Below are 19,766 nucleotides of genomic sequence, written 5' to 3'. Positions count from 1 at the left end.
AAATCACAGCACTGGCATCACAGGGCCAAGCCAGCTCTCACACCAGGCTTCCCTTCTACAGATGCCTCATGTGGCTCCAGAGCACAACTGCTCAAACACACACACTACACTCTCCTGCCATTTTACTCCCACCAAAAGCCTTGACAGCTCTTCTGCATGTTACAGGGACATGGGGCTAAGAGAAAACTCTATAACCACAAACCCATTTCCATGTCTAAGCTCTTGGTTATAGACAACTCCTCCCAACAGATGGCAGACGATAAACAACTCTACAAGTCATGATGTGGCCTTGTTCCAGAGGCATTCTTGCATGCTCATCTTTCAGGACTACAGCTAGCACAGAATTCCTGGCCTGAACAATTGGAAGTTTTCCCTGAAAGATCTGCTGTGCTTGGTGAGATGCTACCAGGTGTCCACCGCAGAGCCAAGTCACTTGTCTACATCCTCATGGAGTTTATACAGCACAGTACAAAACCTCTCTTCACTACACCTAAGCGTACCTCTCTAAAAGGCAGCCCACCACACTTTCTGCTCTGGATGCAGTTTTGTTTCTGTCCCTTTCTTGTCCCACTTTGTCTACTCTGAGTCCCATAAGCTGCACAATGCCAGTACCGTCACTGATCCTGTGCCTTGAGGAGTACTGCACAGCAAAGGCCTTCAGCTGAGCACGCAGAGGACCATCTTCCACCGCAGGGTTCTCCAACCACTGCAGCATCTGCATGAGGACTTTGAAGAAGAGCGAGGAGAAGGCAGTGTCCTGTGGCATGCAGCGCTGGGGAGTGCAGCGAAAAAGACTTGCTTATACACACTTCAAGAATACAACAAAGATAGCAGGAAGGATGCAAATAGTGGCACATACTGCCAAGAATACATAGAGCACGCCTACTCTGTTGGACCATACCCACTCAAATGAAGGCAGCGGCTTCCAGTGTACAAATGCAAGGCAGAAGACTCAGTTACACACACAGTAACTCTCCCAGCATAACTAAGGGTAACTCTGTGCCTTCTTTCATCATGATGAAAGGAATGAGATATTTCATTGGATAAACCTCAGCCTGCTGCAAATATTTCTTTAAGGAATTACACACTTCAGCTCTCAAGTTGTCTGCAAATGCACTGGCTTGCAAGACACATCCATGCTACAAAACAGCACAGACTAGAGACCCCAAAACCAACTGAGACCATCAGCTGCAAATCCCCAGTGCTGCACAGTTACCAGACTAGGTAAGGTACACCTAACCCTGCAGGTAAGCCCCGGCTCTCAGCAGGGCTAGGCTGTGGCCAGCCTGCATCTAGACGCCCATGTCCAGGCAATCTGAGTCCCTCTGTGCCATGCTCCACAGGCTCCATTTCCAGCATTACACAGGTAGAGGGCCTCCACACAGCAGAGCAGATGCACTGCAGACTTCCTGTTTCTTCCTCACCCCTCTTTGTGAAACACTACAAAGGTTCTCACCTTACACCACTCACCTGATACTGGTACAGCTGGCGCATCAGCGGGCAGGAGATGAAGTGGTTACGATGCATTGCCATCACCAACGCACCACTGTGCGGCGAGTTCATCAGTGCAGCTACTGCCTGGAGAAGTCGTGCTGTGATCCCGGTCACCTGTGTGTTCCCTTGGCGGATGCGAGCCAGTTCCTGCCCCAGGGCCTGCTGCAACGCCAGGGCAAGTGGGCGCAGGTTTGAATTCTGCCATCGTGGGTCTGGATTTAGTGGGAAAAGCTGGTAGGACACAGACGGGAATAAGTTTATGAGAGCAAATGAAAGGACTTGCTGTACCATAAACATCTTGAGGCAGAGAACTGATTGAGAACAATTATACTGACTGTGGGCTAAATGGGACCTTCCAATACAGCTTTTTCAATATTTTAGTGTCTGGTACACTGACACTGCAGGGGGATCACCATACTACTCAAATACAGGCAACCAACTTGGCCAATTAATTCCCTGTAGGCTTCTTCTGGAGTCAGTGGAGAGAGGGAGGCTCTGCAAGCAGACAAGCCAGAGTACAAATGCTGTTTGCACACAGCTTTGCTGCCAAGGCCCTGCGAGCATTTCACAAATCCTCCATCCACTGCTGAGAGGAAAGGCACTATACACAGAACAAACAAGGTGCAGAATCAGTAACATGCTAGTAGGCACTGACAGTATTAGGCATGATCAAAAGCCACATGTTCAAACTACAAGAAAAAAAATCCTTCCAGTATCAATGCCATCAGGCTGTAATGGTGCAGCCCAATTACATGCAGGGCTTTCATACTCATTGACTGCAAACACTGCAGGAGGAAGGGGTCAGAAGATGCAAGTATAAGAGAAACAGAAGCTGCTGCAGGGAAGTAGCTGATCAGCTAGAGGTTATACCAGTACCTGCAGAAAGATGCCTGCCAGATCATCTTCTGGGCCCAGAACCCGGACCTGGCTTAAGGCCCGGATCCGGCTCTGCCCTTGAGAGTTCTCAGGACTAGATTTTGACCTTGCAGTCTCAGCACTGTCTGCAAGAGGAATAAAAGAAAAGAAATAAAAATGATGTTATGGTAGCTAGCATCTGGAGCCCCAACACTAGATCACTTCAGCTTTACAGTCTCTATGTACTGAGGAGTTCAGTAGCTTTTCTCTTGAGGCCAAGCAACACCTATTTTTCCATATCACTCAGAACAACTCATTGTAGTAAACTCCAGAAATATTGGAATTTCTCCCTTTGCCAAGAGCAAAAACCTCTAGCAAGGACCGGTGTCTAGCTGTAGCTTGCTGATATATTGCAACATGACCCCTTCTGAAGACAGCTCTTCCTGTCCCTCTCAACAGCAACAGAGGAAGGCAGTTTGGAAGATGACTTCAATATTCGGAAGTTTAGGTTATCCCAGGCAGTACCTCGGCGGGCTGGTAAGGAGGCAGTGAGCAGGGAGTGGAAAGTCTGGCCTCCTGTTGCTCCTCTCTCATGCTGAACCTCCACAAGGTGAGCCATGTAGTCTGAAAAAGGAAAAAATATGAACACATCACCGCCTCACTCTCGTCAGTAAAGCAGGACAGAATTGGTTGCTGTTTGTACAGCTCCCACAATGAAGAAAATTTGCTGTTCCCATGGGCTATGTAAATGCGATGCTTTTAAGCCTTTGTTCTTTTACAAGGTAGCCCCCAAATTACTTTTTAGACTCTGTACAATCCAATCCACAAAATCCTTCTCTATTTCAGGAAATACAGCCAAGGGCCATCCAGACAAGCTCTAGGGAGGTGTCTACAGTGACAACAGGCTGCCAAAGCAGCCTGTGCACAGGGTTTGCTGAACTAGTTTGGATTTTTCCAAGGAAGTCACAGGAGATACTCGTGAAAACTGTTCAAGAACAAGTAAAATGCCTAGTCAGCCTCATATGAAGCTCTTACTCTTGTCCATGATATTCTGCTCCAGTGTCTGCGGGTCATGAGATACTGCCTGATCCAGGTACTGCAGGAGTTTGCTCATGCTGGAAACTGGGATTCCAAAAGACTGAACAAAGAGAAGAAGCTGCTGCGGCTCCAGGTCCTGCAGGGCTGAAATACACAAACACTGAGTCCTCAGACCTCTGAATTACCCACAGAGGGTCAACTTTATTACCTGATCTTTGTGCTTTTGGCTGAACCAACAGTGACATGTTAATGACAGGGCGGCAGAGAGCCTAAAGCCAGAAGTCTGACAGCTGCCTACTATGTTTTCTTTCTTCTGCAAATCATTGCCTTCTTATTGCATCTTCCAGTTAATTCACTCACTGGCTAATTTGATCTTCTGTTTAATTTGATCAAAACCTCAGGAACCCAATAATTCATATTAAAAAATAACTTCCACCCTATCTGTTGATGGCTGCAGGCAGGAATTATTGAATAATTCAATCACTGGCTATAGACAGCTGTCATTTAATTAGTAAGAAAGGGACAAAAGCTCTGAATACTAAGAAGAAAAAGAGGACTGATGAGCCGTGCAAGGACAAAAGTAACTACAGGTACAGCTTACACCCTTCAGACACCGCTTTTCACACTGCAAGCACAGGGTGCCCTATGGAAGTAGTGCCATGCCTGTTGTCTGGTGACTGCATAGCTTAGTTCAATCTGAATTGTTGTAACAAAGATGGGACTCCAAATCAGAGTCCCCCATTTCCTTTAAAATACACAGCACAATATCCACACAGACTCGCTCCCCTACTTTAATAGTGACTGCATATAAAAGCCAGCAAGATTCAGCACTTGGATCAGAGCAGGAGGAACTGCCTTTCACACTGCAGTAAGGAGCCCTACCAAAGGCACTGACCTCCTCTTCAGTCTCGTCTTTCACCGAGTTCTGCTCTTAATGCTGTGGGGATTAACCTATGGGGTGTGATGGTTAGTGAGGTTGTATCCGTTCTCAAACCCTTGGTACCCGAACTACATCATGGCTGAGCAGGGAATCACCCTGGGATATCCCATAACAGCCCCTGCCTGGAACCAGCTCATATTCTGTACATCTGTTTAACAGCCCTAAGGGACATAGCAAAGACTCTATTGTATGTTTAGATTGTGACTGTCACAAAATTCAGGGTCATGCTGCTTTCTAAATGCGAGTTCCCTGCTCAGCTGCAGTGTCTGCAGTGACTGATGGTCCCACCCAAAGCCATCCACGTAAGCACACAGAGGACTTGAGCAGGGAAGCCTCTCCCTTTCCTTTCAGGAGGGTCTGAAACACCAACAAACATCCTGCAGGCTCACCTGCATCCACAAGACGCGGGACCTCAGAGCGGATCATACGCAGCTTTAGCCAGTCGGGGAGCAGCAGAGCCTCCTCTGAGGTGTCAACCAGAAAAGCAGTAGGAAGGGGCTTTTTCTCCGGGAACCATATATCCAGTAAGGTATAAAAATCACCATCCCCTGCTTAAGAGTGGATACAAAATTATCTCCCATGTTCATAAGCACCCAGAACACCCTGCCCTTCTCTATACCAATCACCAGAACACTTTCTTGTTCATCGGTCAGAAACAACTTTGGAATAAACACTATCAAGTGGAAATGTGAACTACATATCTGAGTGCCCAGTTCTCACACTATAGTAAGTCTCTGAGTCCTTCTTGTTTAGCTGGGAGGGACACGCCATCATTTTAATACTTCTTGCTGTTTGCAGAAGGCAAAAAAATAAGCCTGCAAATCCTTCACTCTGTGCAGCAATATTCTGATAGATATTACAGCTACAGAGAGGTATTGCAAGGGACAAGCCTCTGAGTAGAAGAATTAACACCAGCCTGACCTGTTAGGAGATGGCAGATAGAGAAAAGGCTCTCTGTATTGTCCATGACCCCTTGAATAAATCTGAGCACACTTCACTAACCTTGAGGTGGCCCTAGGGTCAGGAGAATAACCATGGCATGAACCACAAGGATGTGCATAGTGGCTGTTTCCCCACTAGTCCAGCGAAGGAACACCTGATCCTGGGACTCTGACTGGAAAAAGTCAGAAAAAAAAACAGGATGAACAAAGGTGGGGAGAGAAAGGAGAATGAGATCTGCAAGATACAGATGAAAGGAGAATGTGAGAATGACAAATTCAGTCAAAGTTCCACCTAGCCCAATATCTCCAACAGTGGCCACAAAAGATACTCAAGGAAAAGTTAAAAAAGCTTTTTATGTACACATACACTTGGCTCTGATATTATGCCAACATCCAATTTTCACATCAGGGAATTCTTGAGCCAAACATGGTTTATCCATAGTCAGTAACCCACAAAGGGCTTTTCTTTTGTTAACTTGTCCAGTTTCTTTTACTTGCTTAAGACAGACAGGGAGGCACTCACCCAGCTGTACACCTCCTCGCCCTCCTTACTCTGGCGCATGCGTTTGATGTAGCGAGAAAAGATGGAGAGAAGAGCAACAAGCACTGCATCTGATTCAGCACAGTATGAGAGCTTGGAGAAGAGGTGAGACATGATGGTAGAACGCTCCACTATGAGTCGGGCTACATCCTGCAAGGGGAAAAGATCCGTAAGGTCTTTACTAAACAACACAGCCAGGTGCTCCTGTTTCATTGCATCACGTTCTCCAGTTTCCATATCAGCCTGGGTAACATCACTCTGGAGATCAACATGTAGAGTCAAGAGTAGAACTGTCTCAACAGGGAAAACACCAGTGCCTTGCATGCATCTTGTGATACCTTACAGCGTCCCCAGTTGTAGCACAGCTGTATTCTGATGCATCTCCTTACAAAGTGAGCATTTACCAAGTAAAAATCTGCATTTCTCTGAAGAAACAGATCTACTGACTCTTATCATTTAACCTCCACATATCTAAACAGATCTATGGAGGTAGAAAGAGCATGAGCCTTAAAAGCCACGAAAAAAAGCACAGAGAAAAATGAAAAAAAATCACTGTTCAAAAACACTCACCAAAATCTTTTTTAAAAAGAAAAAAAAGAATCAGAAATACAGTTTTGGTTATAGGAAAGTGCATATCCCACCACTAAGGTTCCTGATCTCCCATTCTCTCCCCACATACATGTGACTGCAGGCTTAGCACCTGCTTACTTGTGAAACACTGCCAGGTGGTGGCATTTCTTTCAACCCAGTATTCACTCTTGCATTCCCCATACCATCTACAGGCTGCTAGACCGGAGGTTATTGCTCCGATATCATTTCATGGTATGAAACCAAAGACAGTTTGCTTTCTGACACACATGCAGAAACACAAACATGAAATTACCAGATTCACATACTCCCAAAAACCCTCATCCTGCTGCTACAGCAAGTCACATGCCTACTACTGTCCTGAGAGCCACCAGGTCTCCCCCATGCAATCCCTGTGCCCTGGCAACTTGGCCTCTCACCAGAGCGAGGTCATTGTGCTGTCCCTGCTCCTCCACTGGGGCATGCTGGGAGAGGTACACCAGGTAAGCACTGATGGTCTGGGGATCTGTCTCCATGTGGATGGCCTAGAATGAGAATTCCTCTCATTAGAAATCAGGATTTAATGAAAACAAGCACCAGCATAAGAAGAATTCTTCTGCAAGCGTATAAACACATCAATATTGCACCCACACACAGTTTGCTCAAATTCATTTTAGCATGAGTAGGACAAAGAATAAGCTGGTCACTCATCCCTTCCAGCTACTAACATCTACCTGTTGCAAGGCAAGAGCTGTTGTTGCTCTAACACTGTCAAACAGCGGCAGCCTCGGGAGGTCTCTCAGCAGCCATTGATATCCCTGCAGCAGTTCAGAATCACCAGAGTCTTCTTCCATGGGGTGATCTTTCTCCTCTCCATCACGCAGTCCCCCTTCTGACAGCACCAAGGACAGGCCCTGCAGAAGTCACACAGACACAGCCATTGCATTTCAAGCCACAGCTGGACCACTGGTTTCATACTAGTGAATGTAATAGAATCAAGCTTCAAACATCAGGGAACGATCCAAATGCAGCACACAACAGGTTTCATATCTCATATAACATGTTTGCTTGACAGCTACCCTGCTTGAAGTTTCACTCTTCTCTAAGCATAATCTTTTTGAGCTCTCTGCCAATTCTTCTTGCCTTGACTATGCTCTAGAGCACCAGGCACTCACTCATTTACATTCCCCACAGACAACAGCTGCTGCCAATTACTCCATGTAGCACATGATCTGCTGAGTCTACACCTGAACTTCACAGGAAACATAGCAAAATCCAGCTCTATCTTAAGAAAAGTACTACTTGGCTGTTGAACAAAGAAGGCTTTTGGGCAGTAGGGAGTAGAAGTGCATTTGATGGGGTCTGGAGATTGAGACAAGTTACTGAAGGATGACATGAAACAATTTTATTGCACTGGCTCTGGACTCTTGAGAATCTAGGACTCTGCCCTCAGCTTCTGACAAACCCTAGTCAAGAAGATTTTCATTTTGCTCACCTTCATAGCCAGGACCCGTGAGGCCACCTGAGAGGAGCTCAGGCGTCGTAGGAAATAGTCAAGCACCTCACAGGTTGTCTGTTCATCTGCTTTGGGACCCAAGAGCAAGTCTTGCAACCGTCCAAGCAACTGCCTTTGTTTCTGTTGTCTCTGTGGAGTGAGAAGTTGGCCTTTCCAGTGAAATCAAATCTGGGATGCATAGAAAGGGGATAACAGAAGTGATCCCCAAGAGACTACTCACCTGGCGTTTCTTAGCACGCTGCTCCTTACTCTCACCCTCCTCCTCTTCTTCACCTGAGGTCGACTCATCAGCAGCATCATGAAGCAGGAACTCACAAAGGCACTGCACAGGCAGGACATCCAAGGAGCCCTCGCTGGACTGAACCAGATCTGCCAGCCATGGCATTGACTGTGATGAGGCCTAGGAAGCAGGAGAACAACAACGCAATATCAGCAGAACATAGATGCAGCACACTGATCATTATATTCCTCAGCAGTAAACCACCCTCCCCTGCATCTTACTTAGCTTCTTTTTGCCCCTCACTCTGGTCAATTTTCAGAGATGAGGGATCAGATCCCAACACAGCCAAGCCATCGAGGGGAGCCCACCTGTCTTTGAATAATGTTGAGAAGAAAGTCAGGATGACGACTGCGACACAGGAGGTGGCCCAAGCGAAGCGACTGGTTCAGGCTTTTCACCTGCTCCAGGACATGTGGTGGAGGTCTGCGTGGGGGGCCCCTGCCAGAAAAACAAGAAGTTATCCACAGGCAGCCGTACCTTCACTCTGCTGTTGATGAGGATCAGTCAGTTCAGTAGTGCATGAGGGTCACATGCAGGTGGCAACAGAAGGACAAGGACCCAAATGTGACACATACCCCAGCCACCAAGTATCAGTGCTGCTCTTGCCCACATCAACCACCCTATAAGCAGTAGGGTTTCCTGACTAGCATTAACTGCTATTTCATGATGGCACCAGATCGCAGAAGACTACTTACTGAGGGTCCAGACTTGTCAGCTGGGACAGCAAGAGGCTGCTGCTCTCTGTAATAGTTTGTTTTGTGGATGCAGCAGCTAGATGACCCTCAAATGCCAGAATCTCCTGTTTTTCTCTCTGGGAGATTTGAAGTTCGCGATTAATCATCTCTGTGCGCGTCTCCTCATCCGTCAAGGTACATTGAGGATAGGAATAATTGCTGAGAAAATAAGTTGAAGAAAATGGTTATCTTGGCCTAATCAAAACTCATGAACCACAGCCAAAGTCCCCAGGACCTCAGCTCCATTAGGCAACATAGAAAAAACAAGGCAGGTTTCCAGCAGAGCCAGGGAGACTGAGACCTTTTTAGCAAGGCACATCACAGTCATCCCTCCCTTTTTCTCAGCTTTATTCCCTTACTTATAATATTTCTGTTGGGGGAAGGCACCTTTCCCACTCCAATGGTAGTGCTGTTGCCAGCCAGCTTATTTTACACCAGTCCCACTGCAACGAAAGGTGCCAGCTGGCACAAACTTCATTCAGAAGTATGTGTTTTTGGTGGTCTATTTGATTTATGTAGAGATATAAACATACTAACTTGGTCATGACCATTTCCATAAGCATCTTTAGAGACGGGTACTCCTCCCATGCAGCCAGACCTGCAGTAAAGAGAAAGGGAATCAGGAATACAGAAAAAAAAGTGAGGGTCTTTATATACATTCTAAACACTCCAAAGTGGGGAGACACACAACAAATTCATTTTGGAACAGCTCACCACCATGCCTTGAACACAGGCAACCAGACTTCAGCAGAAAGCACCTTGGCCAATTTTTGCAGCAGAACGAGTATCCTAAGAAATGTCCACACTCACCAATATTTTCAGGATTGAACGCAGCCACTACAAGCAGGAGAGGCCAGGCTTTCCAGTAGAGGGTAGAAATAGCTAGATTTGGAGGCTGGTACCTGAAAAAGCCATCAACAGATACAAGTGGTCAGATTTGGTTACTTAAGCCCATCTCAAGACTGCTTTTCTTCTCAATCATGCACTGTTCAGCTTCAGCCACACCAGTTCAGTGGTTTGGAGACAAAAAAAAAAAAAGGACTGTCTCAGGAGGGACAGCAGGGGTCAGCTGAAAATTTCTAGAGCAGAAAGGTCAGAGTGCTTGCAGAGGAAAGTCCATCCCATGACTCACGTCTAAACTGCTCTATAGAAATTCCCACCTGAACATGACATTGCAAAGGTCTCCTCATGATTTTGTTATTACAAATTGTAATAGGGAAAAGCATCTTAAAATCTGTGAGGTAGGATGGTTAGTCACAAGGTGAAAATGAGCTAGATCACAAGAAGATTGTCTGTGTGATAACCCTTACCCTGGGGGTAGCTGGATATTCTCTGGATGGTGATAAGTGCACAGATTTAAGACTGCATCGATCAGCTGGATTCTTTCTACCCTCAGGACCTCAACATCTGGAGAAGAAAAGACCAAGCAAGTTATTGACCTGTCTACCTGGCTGAAAGTCGTTCAAGAAAAGCATCACAGGATAAGAAAAATTTTACTTCAAGCAACTATGTTATTTTGGGCTCGTTCTCATGATATTACAGGGGAAAAAACCAACAACACTGAAAAAGCAGCAACACTTAAAAAAGCTACAAGTCAATATATAAGGATATCGAGCTTTTCAGCTGCAATTTGGTTTAAATTAAGGGCAGTTTTTTCCCCAAATGCATCCAATACAATACCTGTATCTTTTTCAGAACTCAGATACACTCCTTCAGGTAAGCAGTGTACCTGCTCAGAACTTATGGGGCTCAGAGGAACTAGAAATGCATTTCAACTTTGTTGCAAATTTTCAGATTCACTCTAACTTAACTCTGAGTCTTCCAGTATTTGAAATGGTGTAGCATTTAAAATGCTACATTGAGAGGCTGGGCACATTTTCACAGGATATTCAACAGCAAAATCTAGCTCATTCCACTTGCACTGACCAGATCTGGATTAGACTTTGCTATTAACCAGTCAGCGCTAAGAGCACGTAAGATATTTTAGAATCAAACTCCAACCCCCTCAACTCTGACACAAGTACATACAGCTCAACTGAATGGACATACTCTCCAAGGATGCAGGAATTTGGACAAGTGCTGAATGAATTCATAAAAGGGGTAAGTGTTAAGGCTGCTTTTGTAACCGCTGTTCTGTAACAGTGTTTGAATAATGGCACTGGGAGGAGCATGCAATACATGGGTTAATTACTTTAACTTCCAACCTTTTCATTTTTGCATGGCCTAAAAATTTCTATTCGATTTACAGTACGTATAAAGGACTAAATTGAATTTAAAAATGCTAACTCAAAACTCTGGGTGGTCATTCACAGTCCTTCATCCTCAACACAACCAATAACTTCCCAAACACTCCATGACAGAAAATTAGTAACAGGGAGAACAGTAGGAGAAAATAAGAAGCTTCTCTAGTGAGAAAGCAGCAGCAAGATGTGTCTGGTTTTGAGCCAAATGCTTAGCCATCATGACTAAAACATGCTTTTAGTGATGCAAAGGCTCTTTGGTACATGGTAGGAGCCGCCTCAGCCCTGGGTGGCAGTAAGAGGACACAGAGACAGAAGGAACCACTTGCTGGCTGGAGCTTTGTGCAGTCTTACCATCTGCTTGCACAGCCGCAGCCCGCTTCACCAAGTGGTCAGCAAGCTCCATGGCATCGGCAGGGCCAAGAGGAAGGTCCCGTGACAAGCCAATCACAAGGATCCGCATCAGCGTGTCTTCAAGGATGGGCACCTCGGAGCAGAGGCGAAGGAAGAAGCTGCAAGACACATGAGACATCAATCACGCTTCTTTTAACAGCAGCATGAGGGTTCCTGAAACCCTTCACAGACCCCAGAATTCATCTGAGCAGAAGATAAACCACAGCTTAGTTTATAACCCATTCCCTGGTCTCCAGCTCCAAATGCAACTACCTGAAACAAATTGGCTTATGGAATATTGCTCACATTGCCTTGTACCTCTGCACTTCAGCCTGCTTGAGTCTGAGCTCCCTAATGTTACCCCAGTAAAACTTACAGTGCAGGGCTGCCCTTTGTACAGTTACAGCATCTAGATACAGAACAGCTTGGCACAGGGAACAGGAATGAAGGAGGAAGAGGAACAGATGGAGAAGGGAGCAACATCCCTCAATTTTAAGGCAGTGTAACAGATGAAGAAAATCTAAGCACAGTTCCAAGCCTTTCCAACACAGAGCTATATAAGGAACACCAGAAAACACCCATTCCTCTGCCTCCAGCTGCAGCAGCTCCTTGCCTGTACCCAGCTACAGGAGGGGCACACACTCACTTGCGGTCACTCTCAGGGGGCCAGTTGTCCCATTTGTAGTAGGTTTCTGGCTGTTCTGTGAAGAGCACCTTGTGGAGGCTGTAGAGATGAAGAGGACATTAAACACCATCTGTGGGAGGCTCAAGAACACATTCAACAGTCCAGTCTCCCCAAACTCCCGCTAATGCTTCCCATCCTACACACATCCTCAGATAAGCTAGTCTAGCAAAAGTAACAACATGAATCATAACAGAGAGGACTATACAGCATACAGCGCTTTTAGACTTTCAGTAACATATCTCGCTTACTATTAATTCTGGCTTGACCTGCCTCAGTAATGCCTTGTGCAGGACACGTGTCCTCCAGAGGCAGGTGTTGGGAGTCCAGGCAGCATTATCTAGGGAGCCCTCAACTGTGCAGCCTGAAAAAGGATGTCAGGCAAAAGAACAAGGGGTCCACGGGGATCATGCTTGGTCAGGTGAGTGGAAATTCCCTGTTCGGTGGGCCCAAATAATACAAATCAGAAATACTTTCCATTATCATATATTTCTAGTAAAAAGATGCATCTGCAGGAATTCCTGAGAGGGAGACAGTCCCAGCCTGAACCCTGCTAAAACAGTTTCTGCTCCCTGTCTGATAAGGGAAGAGAAATCTAACCAAACCCTGCCATATGTCTGTTTTTTCATTATATGTCATACACAGTTGAAACAGGGACTCGTTATGCACAGCAGATTACCAGTCTCTTACCAGTGCACGTAGTCCTTTGGAGCCAGCTTGCTGATAGACGGAACGACCGTATGAAGCCACCAGACAGCATCTCGTTGGATAGCAGCAATTTGGTTCTGGAAAGAGCGCAGCACTTCCAGGTCTGAAAAACAGTCAGGTTACGAACTACACACATATTAGGAGGCCCATCAGGAGCCAAGCAGGAGAGGGTGGCTGTTTCAAGAGCAGATAGTAACCAGAGCTCTGAAGCATCAACAGTAAAGTGAGGAGAGGAGTATCAGACATTCTTGAGTGTCCCAACACTGACAGCACACGTACTTTGCTTTCTGATGCATGCTGCAAACCCCTGAGATGTAGCATGGGTGAATTAGCCTTGTGAGAAGACGACATCCGGGCAGTCACTTCAGTGCCACTCCAAAGGCCTGTCTTCTCAGCATTAGGTCCCTGGTAATTCTTACAGCTGCTCCTCCAGGCCTGAGACCCCTCCATACAGAGTTCTCTTTCCCCAGCCTCTCAACCACTGCTTCCATAGATCCAAGCAGCACTGCAAATGCCACATCTCCCAACTCTGTCAGTCTCAGGATGACAGCAAGCACCCTCTATTCAGAACGGACGCTTATACTCCCTCCTAACCCTAGCTGCAATGTTTCCCCAACCTCAGGGGGAGAGATCTACCACGCTGCCCATCTTCAGATGGAACCCAGGTTGTTCTGCTTACTCTTTTTCTCTCCTTTGTCCCAAGCAATTCCAGCCTCCTTCACCTGTGCTGTAATACCAAGCATCATGGAGACAGCTAGCAGATCAGTTATGTGGATGACAAACCGCTCCTTAAAAAAAAAAAGTGAGTTGAATCAGCAATACCGAAAGCTGCCTTCTGGAAAAGTGTTTCATCATCAAAAATGACAATCATGGTTGTTTGGAAATGGGATACGGAAGCACTGCTAAGAGATGAGACACACAAATACTGACTCACTCTGATAAAAAGCGAAAGAACGAACAGCCAGAAAATGAGATATAGAGGAGCCCAGTACACCACTGGTACATCCAACAGCACAAGGGTCAAAGTGGTACCTTGAATTCCATTTCTGCATACTGGGCCTCCTTCCGTTCCTGCATAAGACCCAGACAGAAGGCCTGGAAGTTGATCTCATGTTTCGTCTGCTTAATGATCTCTCTCAGCAGAGCCCGTGAAGCCCGCAGGTAATCGTCCTTAGTAGTCAAAAGATCCTGGAACACCATTGCTAGGTACTGAAGCCATACAGAAAGAGAAAACTTTTAGTGCATTGTAATGTATCTGCATCCACAAAATGAAGACACAAGGAAATAATGCTGGTGGTATGTCTGTCCTTCAGACCCCCAGGGAGCTGTAACATTCTTCTCATGAAACTTCATTACCACAAGGTTGGTCACTCAGAATGTGGGAGTTAGAAAATGCCCATGCACATTTATTCCTAACAAGTGCAGTAACAAAATTTCAAAACAGTATGATACAGATCACACAGCTGACTGAAAAGATTTCATCTGAGCCTCAATTCAACTCAATCTCTTGGGTGGGAATCTGGGATCACCGTCAAGACACACAAGACACTACACCTACCTTCGGAGCTTGCTCTGAGCTATGCTGAAGCACAGTATAGAGGATCTGCATGTTGTTGGGATTTCTTGCATTTGACAGTTCGTTGAAAATCACAAACTTAATTGTGGTGCCCAGGTTATCCCTGTGCGCGTTCAGCAGCTCTCTGCAAGGGAAGACCAGGGGTATCAGAGCTGAGGTTTCATTGCAGCTAGACCCACTGTTTTGATTTCTCTCTGAAGCATTTAACACACAGAAGCAAAGAGGATGGAGCAGCACATGGGTGCAGCAGTATCAAAGGATTACTGGAAGACTTCCAGGCCTATCAAATTCATTTAAATGTTACACAGAACACCCCATGGTCCAAGGTGGTATTTAAAACCACTGTGCAGAGACGCTGAGACCATCAAGGCCCTGGGCACATCTTCCAGAGTGTGACAGACCTGGTCAGTCACTCACCTGACACACAGCATGTAGTGGTTGAGAAGGACTTTTGGCTTGAGACGAATTTTGATGAGGTTGGAGATAACTTCCATGTCCTCTGAGCTGTGGGTGTTGCAGTTCATACAGACTGACATCAGCAAGTCCTGAGCTGGCTTGGTCAACTGCAGAGGAAGAGCAGAAAGGCTACAGACACTTGCTGTCCCAGATCAGAAACAGAACTGGCGCATAGTATGTGGCCCTCCTGGCTGGATTCCAGAGCAGGTCCAGAAGGGTTGTGCTTCAACAGCTTCTATCCTTACCTTTGGATTCTGCAGCCACATCTCCAGCCTCTGCACAGCCATCTGCCGCACCTCTTTGTAGCCACAGGTTGCTGTCAGCAGTCGAAGGAGGTTCCTGGAGACATTGTCCATCGGCTGGCGCCGGTTGAGTTGGTCCCGCAGCATGTCTAGGACATATTCCTCCACGCTCTCTGCAAGGTCATCATACCTGGGCCACACAAACTGCATTTTATTCACTCCCACACAAGCCAGCATGGTCACACTTTGCTGTGCTCAGAGATCAGTGTTCTTGTTTGTGGTATTCATTATAAACAAACAACATCTACTCTTTTCTCCTGGAACCAGTTTTATCTGATGCTCAACACTCTCTAGCAAGTGCCACAGGACAGCTAGTGCAGAGGGAGAGGAAGCTCCCTGCTGCAGCACTGTAGGAGTGGGTGAGCACAGGCAGATCTGCCACACGGCTGCATTAGGAGAGGAAGAGGCACTGTACCTGGGCATGAGCTGGCCCTCCTGCTCCGGGCTCATTTTCTCCTCTGCAATCAGCAGCTCACTCTGGCTGTCTTCCTCCTCTGTCATGGAAGGGTGTGGGCTACTCCCTAAGAGAGACCAGCACACAGCATGCTTCATGAGACAACTCCTGTTTCTAGACATCACTCATTCTCTTATATCATAGAATCATAGAATGGTTTTGTTTGAAAGGGACCTTAAAGATCACCTAGGCTCACCCCCCTGCCATGGGCAGAGACACATTCCACTAGCTCAGGTTGCTCAAAGCTCCGTCCAACCTGGTCTTGAACCCTCCAGGGAGGGGGCAGCCACAGTTTCTCTGGGCAACCTGTGCCAGTGCCTCACCACCCTCACAGTAAAGAATTTCTCCCCTACATCTAATGTAAATCAACCTTCTTTCAGTTTAAAACCATTACCGCTCATCCTATCCCTACACCCCCTGATCAAGAGTCCTTCCTCATCTTTCCTGTAGCCCCTTTAAGTACTGGGAGGCCACTCTTAAGGTCCCCCCGGAGCCTTCTCTTCTCCAGGCTGAACACCCCCAACTCTCTCAGCCTGTCCTCACAGGGGAGGTGCTCCATCCCCCTGAGCATCTTCATGGCCTCCTCTGGATCTGCTCGAGTAGATCTATGTCCTTATACTGGGGTCCCCAGATCTGGACACAGCACTGCAGGGGGGTCTCACAAGAGCGGAGTAGTGGGGGAGAATCCCCTCCCTCAGCCTGATGGCCACACTGCTCTGGATGCAGCCCAGGATATGGTTCAGCTTCTTTCAAGGATCCCCTTCAGCAACAGTGAAGGAGGCCACAACTAGTCGCCTCCTCACACTGTACCACACACAGGCACATCCTCCAAGTCTCTGTCACTGCCCGCCCTCAAACATCCCCTAAAAATGAAAGGGGCCCAAAGAGAGGAAAAGCAATGCCTGGAACAAAACACCTGGTCTATGTGACTCCATCCAGTAACAAACTATTCTCACCAGTCTCCATCCTCTCCCTAGACCTTTGTTGCCACTTCCCAAACATCTTACCAGCACTAAGGTCCCCTCCGCTACGTCCAACTTCTCCATGCAAAAGCATGCTCTTAGGAGGCATCTTTGTGTTAAAAGCTGTTTGGATGTTATCCACAAATGTCTTGCAGTGAGGGCTGTCCACCCAGATGCGCTCCCCAAGGGAGTCCTCAATGTAAACCTGCAGAAGAGAACACAAACCATGCTCAAGCCTTCTCTTTTTACTGGTTAATCAAAGGAGTATTTGTAAACTTCCCCAGCGTTTATTTATTTTCAATATACATCTGCGAAGTAGGAAAAGAGCATAACCATTGCATGGATGAAAAACAGACCAGATGACTGCAAGTAAGTCACATAGGAGCAAAGAAAAAAACATCACATCCCAAGCTCTACTGGGCACTGACCCTCTCAAGCAACAAAGCTCACTAAGCTTTAGCAAAGACTATACAACAATTTCCACCACCAAAACATAGAAGCTGGTCTTTTAAAACCTTAGCCTTTTAAAATTAATGGGCTGTTTTAATCCCTACAGGCAAACTAGGAAATAAGAAGTCTCTGTGACATTTACATCAATACAGATTGTCAAAGGCATCTCAGAAAAGAGCAGAGATAAGGCAACAAAAGGCAAAGGAGGCCACAGTATTTCAACAACCAGTGGAGATTTTTCTTTAAAAAAAACCAAAAAATCCTCTGGTTTTCTCCCTTGTCAATACAGCACGGGCCTAGTCTCCAACTTCTGCCTCCTCCAGCTGCATTCCCCACACTGGGCAACAGGCCACTGGATGCCCCCTCATCCTGCAGTACAAATAAATCTGCTGCTGCTATCCTACCCCAGCACAGGCATATTTCCCAACCCAGGCAGGTTTTACCCAGTCTGCCCACCACTGCCTCAGTCCAGCAGAAGCACCCTTGGTTCAACAACCTTGACAAAGATCTCTGGCCAGTTCTCATCCTCTTCGTAAGCTGCCATGAGAAGGTTGCAGGCCAAGACAGACACGAGGCTATTCCCTTTGGCTTTGAAATTGATGGAGGCATCTCTTCGGAGTAGGCTGCACAGTGCCTGGAATATCATCCACAATAAATAAAATAATAATCAAGCCATCTAGCAACAAGGCATACAGGAAAGCTTTAGAAAAAAAGAAATACAAATTGCAGTAACTTGCCACAGAGGAATGGTATTTACAAAGCCATGCAAATTATGCTCTGGCCTGAGAGAAACTGCAACTATGCTGGCAAGTCAGCAGCAACGATAGGTCAGTAAGCCCAAGAGTCCCAACACAGCACAGCCCTCACCTCGATAACCCCTTCAGTGGCAAATATATTTGGTTTGATTTTTGCCAGGTACATGAGGCTCAGGTACAGTGTGGTATCAGGTTTGGCTCTGTTCATTTTCAGCTGCTTCACAGCTCCACACAGCACCCCCTCAATACGGTCATCGTTGCCTTCTGCCTCTGCTGCCTCAATTTCATCCAGCAGCACCGTGGGGACAACTGCAATCATCAACACACAGGCATCAGTGTTTACACTCACACAAAATAACCTGCCCCAAGATGCTGGCAGGCTCAATCACCAGGAAAGCAAAGCATGGACCAGGTCATCTTTAGACCCTGCAATAGCTTTTTCCTACTCAATTGCTATTAAAAGTTCAGTTTCACACCAGACAATACCCCTTGATTATTTTTTGGTTGGTCTGTGCTCAAATGCTCCTCTGCAATGTATCAAACACCAGAAAACAGAATGAAAATTCAAAAAGCTAGCAACATTCAGATCCAGAGTCTGCTAAAGAAATATATGACTAAAATACCACAATCCAGACTCACAGATTTCTTCAGGGAGTCTTTCAGAGGCTGCTATCAAACAGGTATCAGACAGGATAAACACAACCCAATGCCAACAGGAGCCGTGACTTCGGCCCTATATCCAGCAGAGAAAACGGTTAAGAACAGCACACAAACGTTAGTGTGCAGGCTTCAAGAAAGGCTCCTAGGCTGACACTCTCAGGAAAGGTAAATTGAAGTTTGCATCCTCGCTTGCCCGCCTTGGCAGAAGCACAGCGAGGCCTCACCTTCGATCGGGATGACAGACGGCTCCTTGATGGAGGGTGAAATGGCTCGCTTCTCCGCCACGGCCGCCTCTGCCAGGCGTCCCAGGGCGCTGAGGGGGGGCGTGGAGGAGAGCTTGGGCCGCTTGGTCAAGCCGGTCAGCCCCGCCGGGCCCGCTAAGGCGGCGGCCGCGTCCCGCTTGCGCTCGGAGGGCAGCCCGGGGGGCGCCGGCTTCAGCAGGGTGACGGCGGTTTTCCCCTCGCCGCTCTGCCCCTTGGAGCCCAGAGCGATGAAGTCTCCCGGCGGCGGGTGCGCTGCAAGGGGACAGGGGGCAGACGTGACAGCACCGCCCCGCGGCGACCGGAGCCCCCCGCCCGCCCGGCCCCGGTCCCGGCTCCCCTTCCCGGGCGAGGCGGCCGCCCCCCCGCCAGGACTCACCGGAGGGCTTGGGCACGGCGCTGGGCCGCCGCACGGCAGCCGCCTTCGGCCGGTTCATGGCGCCGACGCGCACAGACCCCACGGACGGACCACCACTACCACCGCCGCCGCCACCCGGAAGCGGAAGTTCTCCGCCTCGCCCCGCCCCCGCCGCCGGGCCGCTGCGCTAGAGCGGCACCTCTGGCCCCGCCCCGCAGGACAGCGCCGCCTGGGGGCGGGAGGGCGCGGCGCGGCACGGCGGGCGGAGGCGCCCCCTGGCGACTGGAGGGTGACCTGCACCCCGGGGTGGGGTGCGGGAGTGGGGGGGCTGGGGTCGTGGGGGGCGGGGTGGGAGGCCGAGGCCAGAGAGGGACTGGGATTGGCGGGGTGTGGGCTGGGGAGGCTGAGACTGGGGGGCTGATGGCGGCACTGGGATTGGGGGGTCTGGGATCGGAGAGGGGAGTTAAAGGGCTGGGATGGAGGGGCTGGAATGGTGGGGGATTAGGGGCAGAAACAGAGGGTAGGATTGGGGGGCAGAGATTAGGGGCTGAAATTGGGGGGCTGGGATGGGGGGCTGGAATCAGGGAAACTTGGACTGGGGCTG

General features: G+C 47.9%; 1 protein-coding gene across 2 annotated transcripts in view; it reads right to left on the bottom strand.

Annotated features, from left to right (window-relative positions):
* INTS1 (integrator complex subunit 1) overlaps positions 1–19,292 on the bottom strand; it is a 29,680-nt gene extending 10,388 nt beyond the window's left edge. Inside the window, exons 1-31 of one of the 2 annotated variants that reach the window (XM_074886390.1) lie at positions 19,184–19,292; positions 18,769–19,059; positions 17,997–18,193; positions 17,626–17,763; positions 16,725–16,884; positions 15,679–15,784; positions 15,207–15,393; positions 14,923–15,068; positions 14,488–14,629; positions 13,962–14,138; positions 13,609–13,717; positions 12,912–13,032; positions 12,186–12,263; positions 11,501–11,658; positions 10,217–10,313; positions 9,717–9,808; positions 9,444–9,504; positions 8,868–9,065; positions 8,481–8,610; positions 8,113–8,292; positions 7,872–8,021; positions 7,111–7,290; positions 6,817–6,921; positions 5,792–5,959; positions 5,330–5,441; positions 4,717–4,878; positions 3,385–3,531; positions 2,875–2,973; positions 2,371–2,495; positions 1,471–1,725; positions 613–772 (exon numbers count right to left, since the gene is read on the bottom strand). In XM_074886390.1, the coding sequence (XP_074742491.1) occupies positions 613–772; positions 1,471–1,725; positions 2,371–2,495; positions 2,875–2,973; positions 3,385–3,531; positions 4,717–4,878; positions 5,330–5,441; positions 5,792–5,959; positions 6,817–6,921; positions 7,111–7,290; positions 7,872–8,021; positions 8,113–8,292; positions 8,481–8,610; positions 8,868–9,065; positions 9,444–9,504; positions 9,717–9,808; positions 10,217–10,313; positions 11,501–11,658; positions 12,186–12,263; positions 12,912–13,032; positions 13,609–13,717; positions 13,962–14,138; positions 14,488–14,629; positions 14,923–15,068; positions 15,207–15,393; positions 15,679–15,784; positions 16,725–16,884; positions 17,626–17,763; positions 17,997–18,193; positions 18,769–19,059; positions 19,184–19,241 (4,489 nt within the window). In that variant the 5' untranslated portion in view covers positions 19,242–19,292. The remainder of the gene's footprint in view (positions 1–612; positions 773–1,470; positions 1,726–2,370; positions 2,496–2,874; positions 2,974–3,384; positions 3,532–4,716; positions 4,879–5,329; positions 5,442–5,791; positions 5,960–6,816; positions 6,922–7,110; positions 7,291–7,871; positions 8,022–8,112; positions 8,293–8,480; positions 8,611–8,867; positions 9,066–9,443; positions 9,505–9,716; positions 9,809–10,216; positions 10,314–11,500; positions 11,659–12,185; positions 12,264–12,911; positions 13,033–13,608; positions 13,718–13,961; positions 14,139–14,487; positions 14,630–14,922; positions 15,069–15,206; positions 15,394–15,678; positions 15,785–16,724; positions 16,885–17,625; positions 17,764–17,996; positions 18,194–18,768; positions 19,060–19,183) is intronic. The other variant, XM_074886391.1, reaches the window with a different exon arrangement.
* Positions 19,293–19,766: the final 474 nt, after the last annotated feature.

This window comes from Strix uralensis, chromosome 16 (genome assembly GCF_047716275.1).
Source record: "Strix uralensis isolate ZFMK-TIS-50842 chromosome 16, bStrUra1, whole genome shotgun sequence".
Taxonomy (NCBI): domain Eukaryota; kingdom Metazoa; phylum Chordata; class Aves; order Strigiformes; family Strigidae; genus Strix; species Strix uralensis.
The sequence above is the reverse complement of the archived record's forward strand: the minus strand, read 5'-3'. Positions and strand labels throughout refer to the sequence as shown.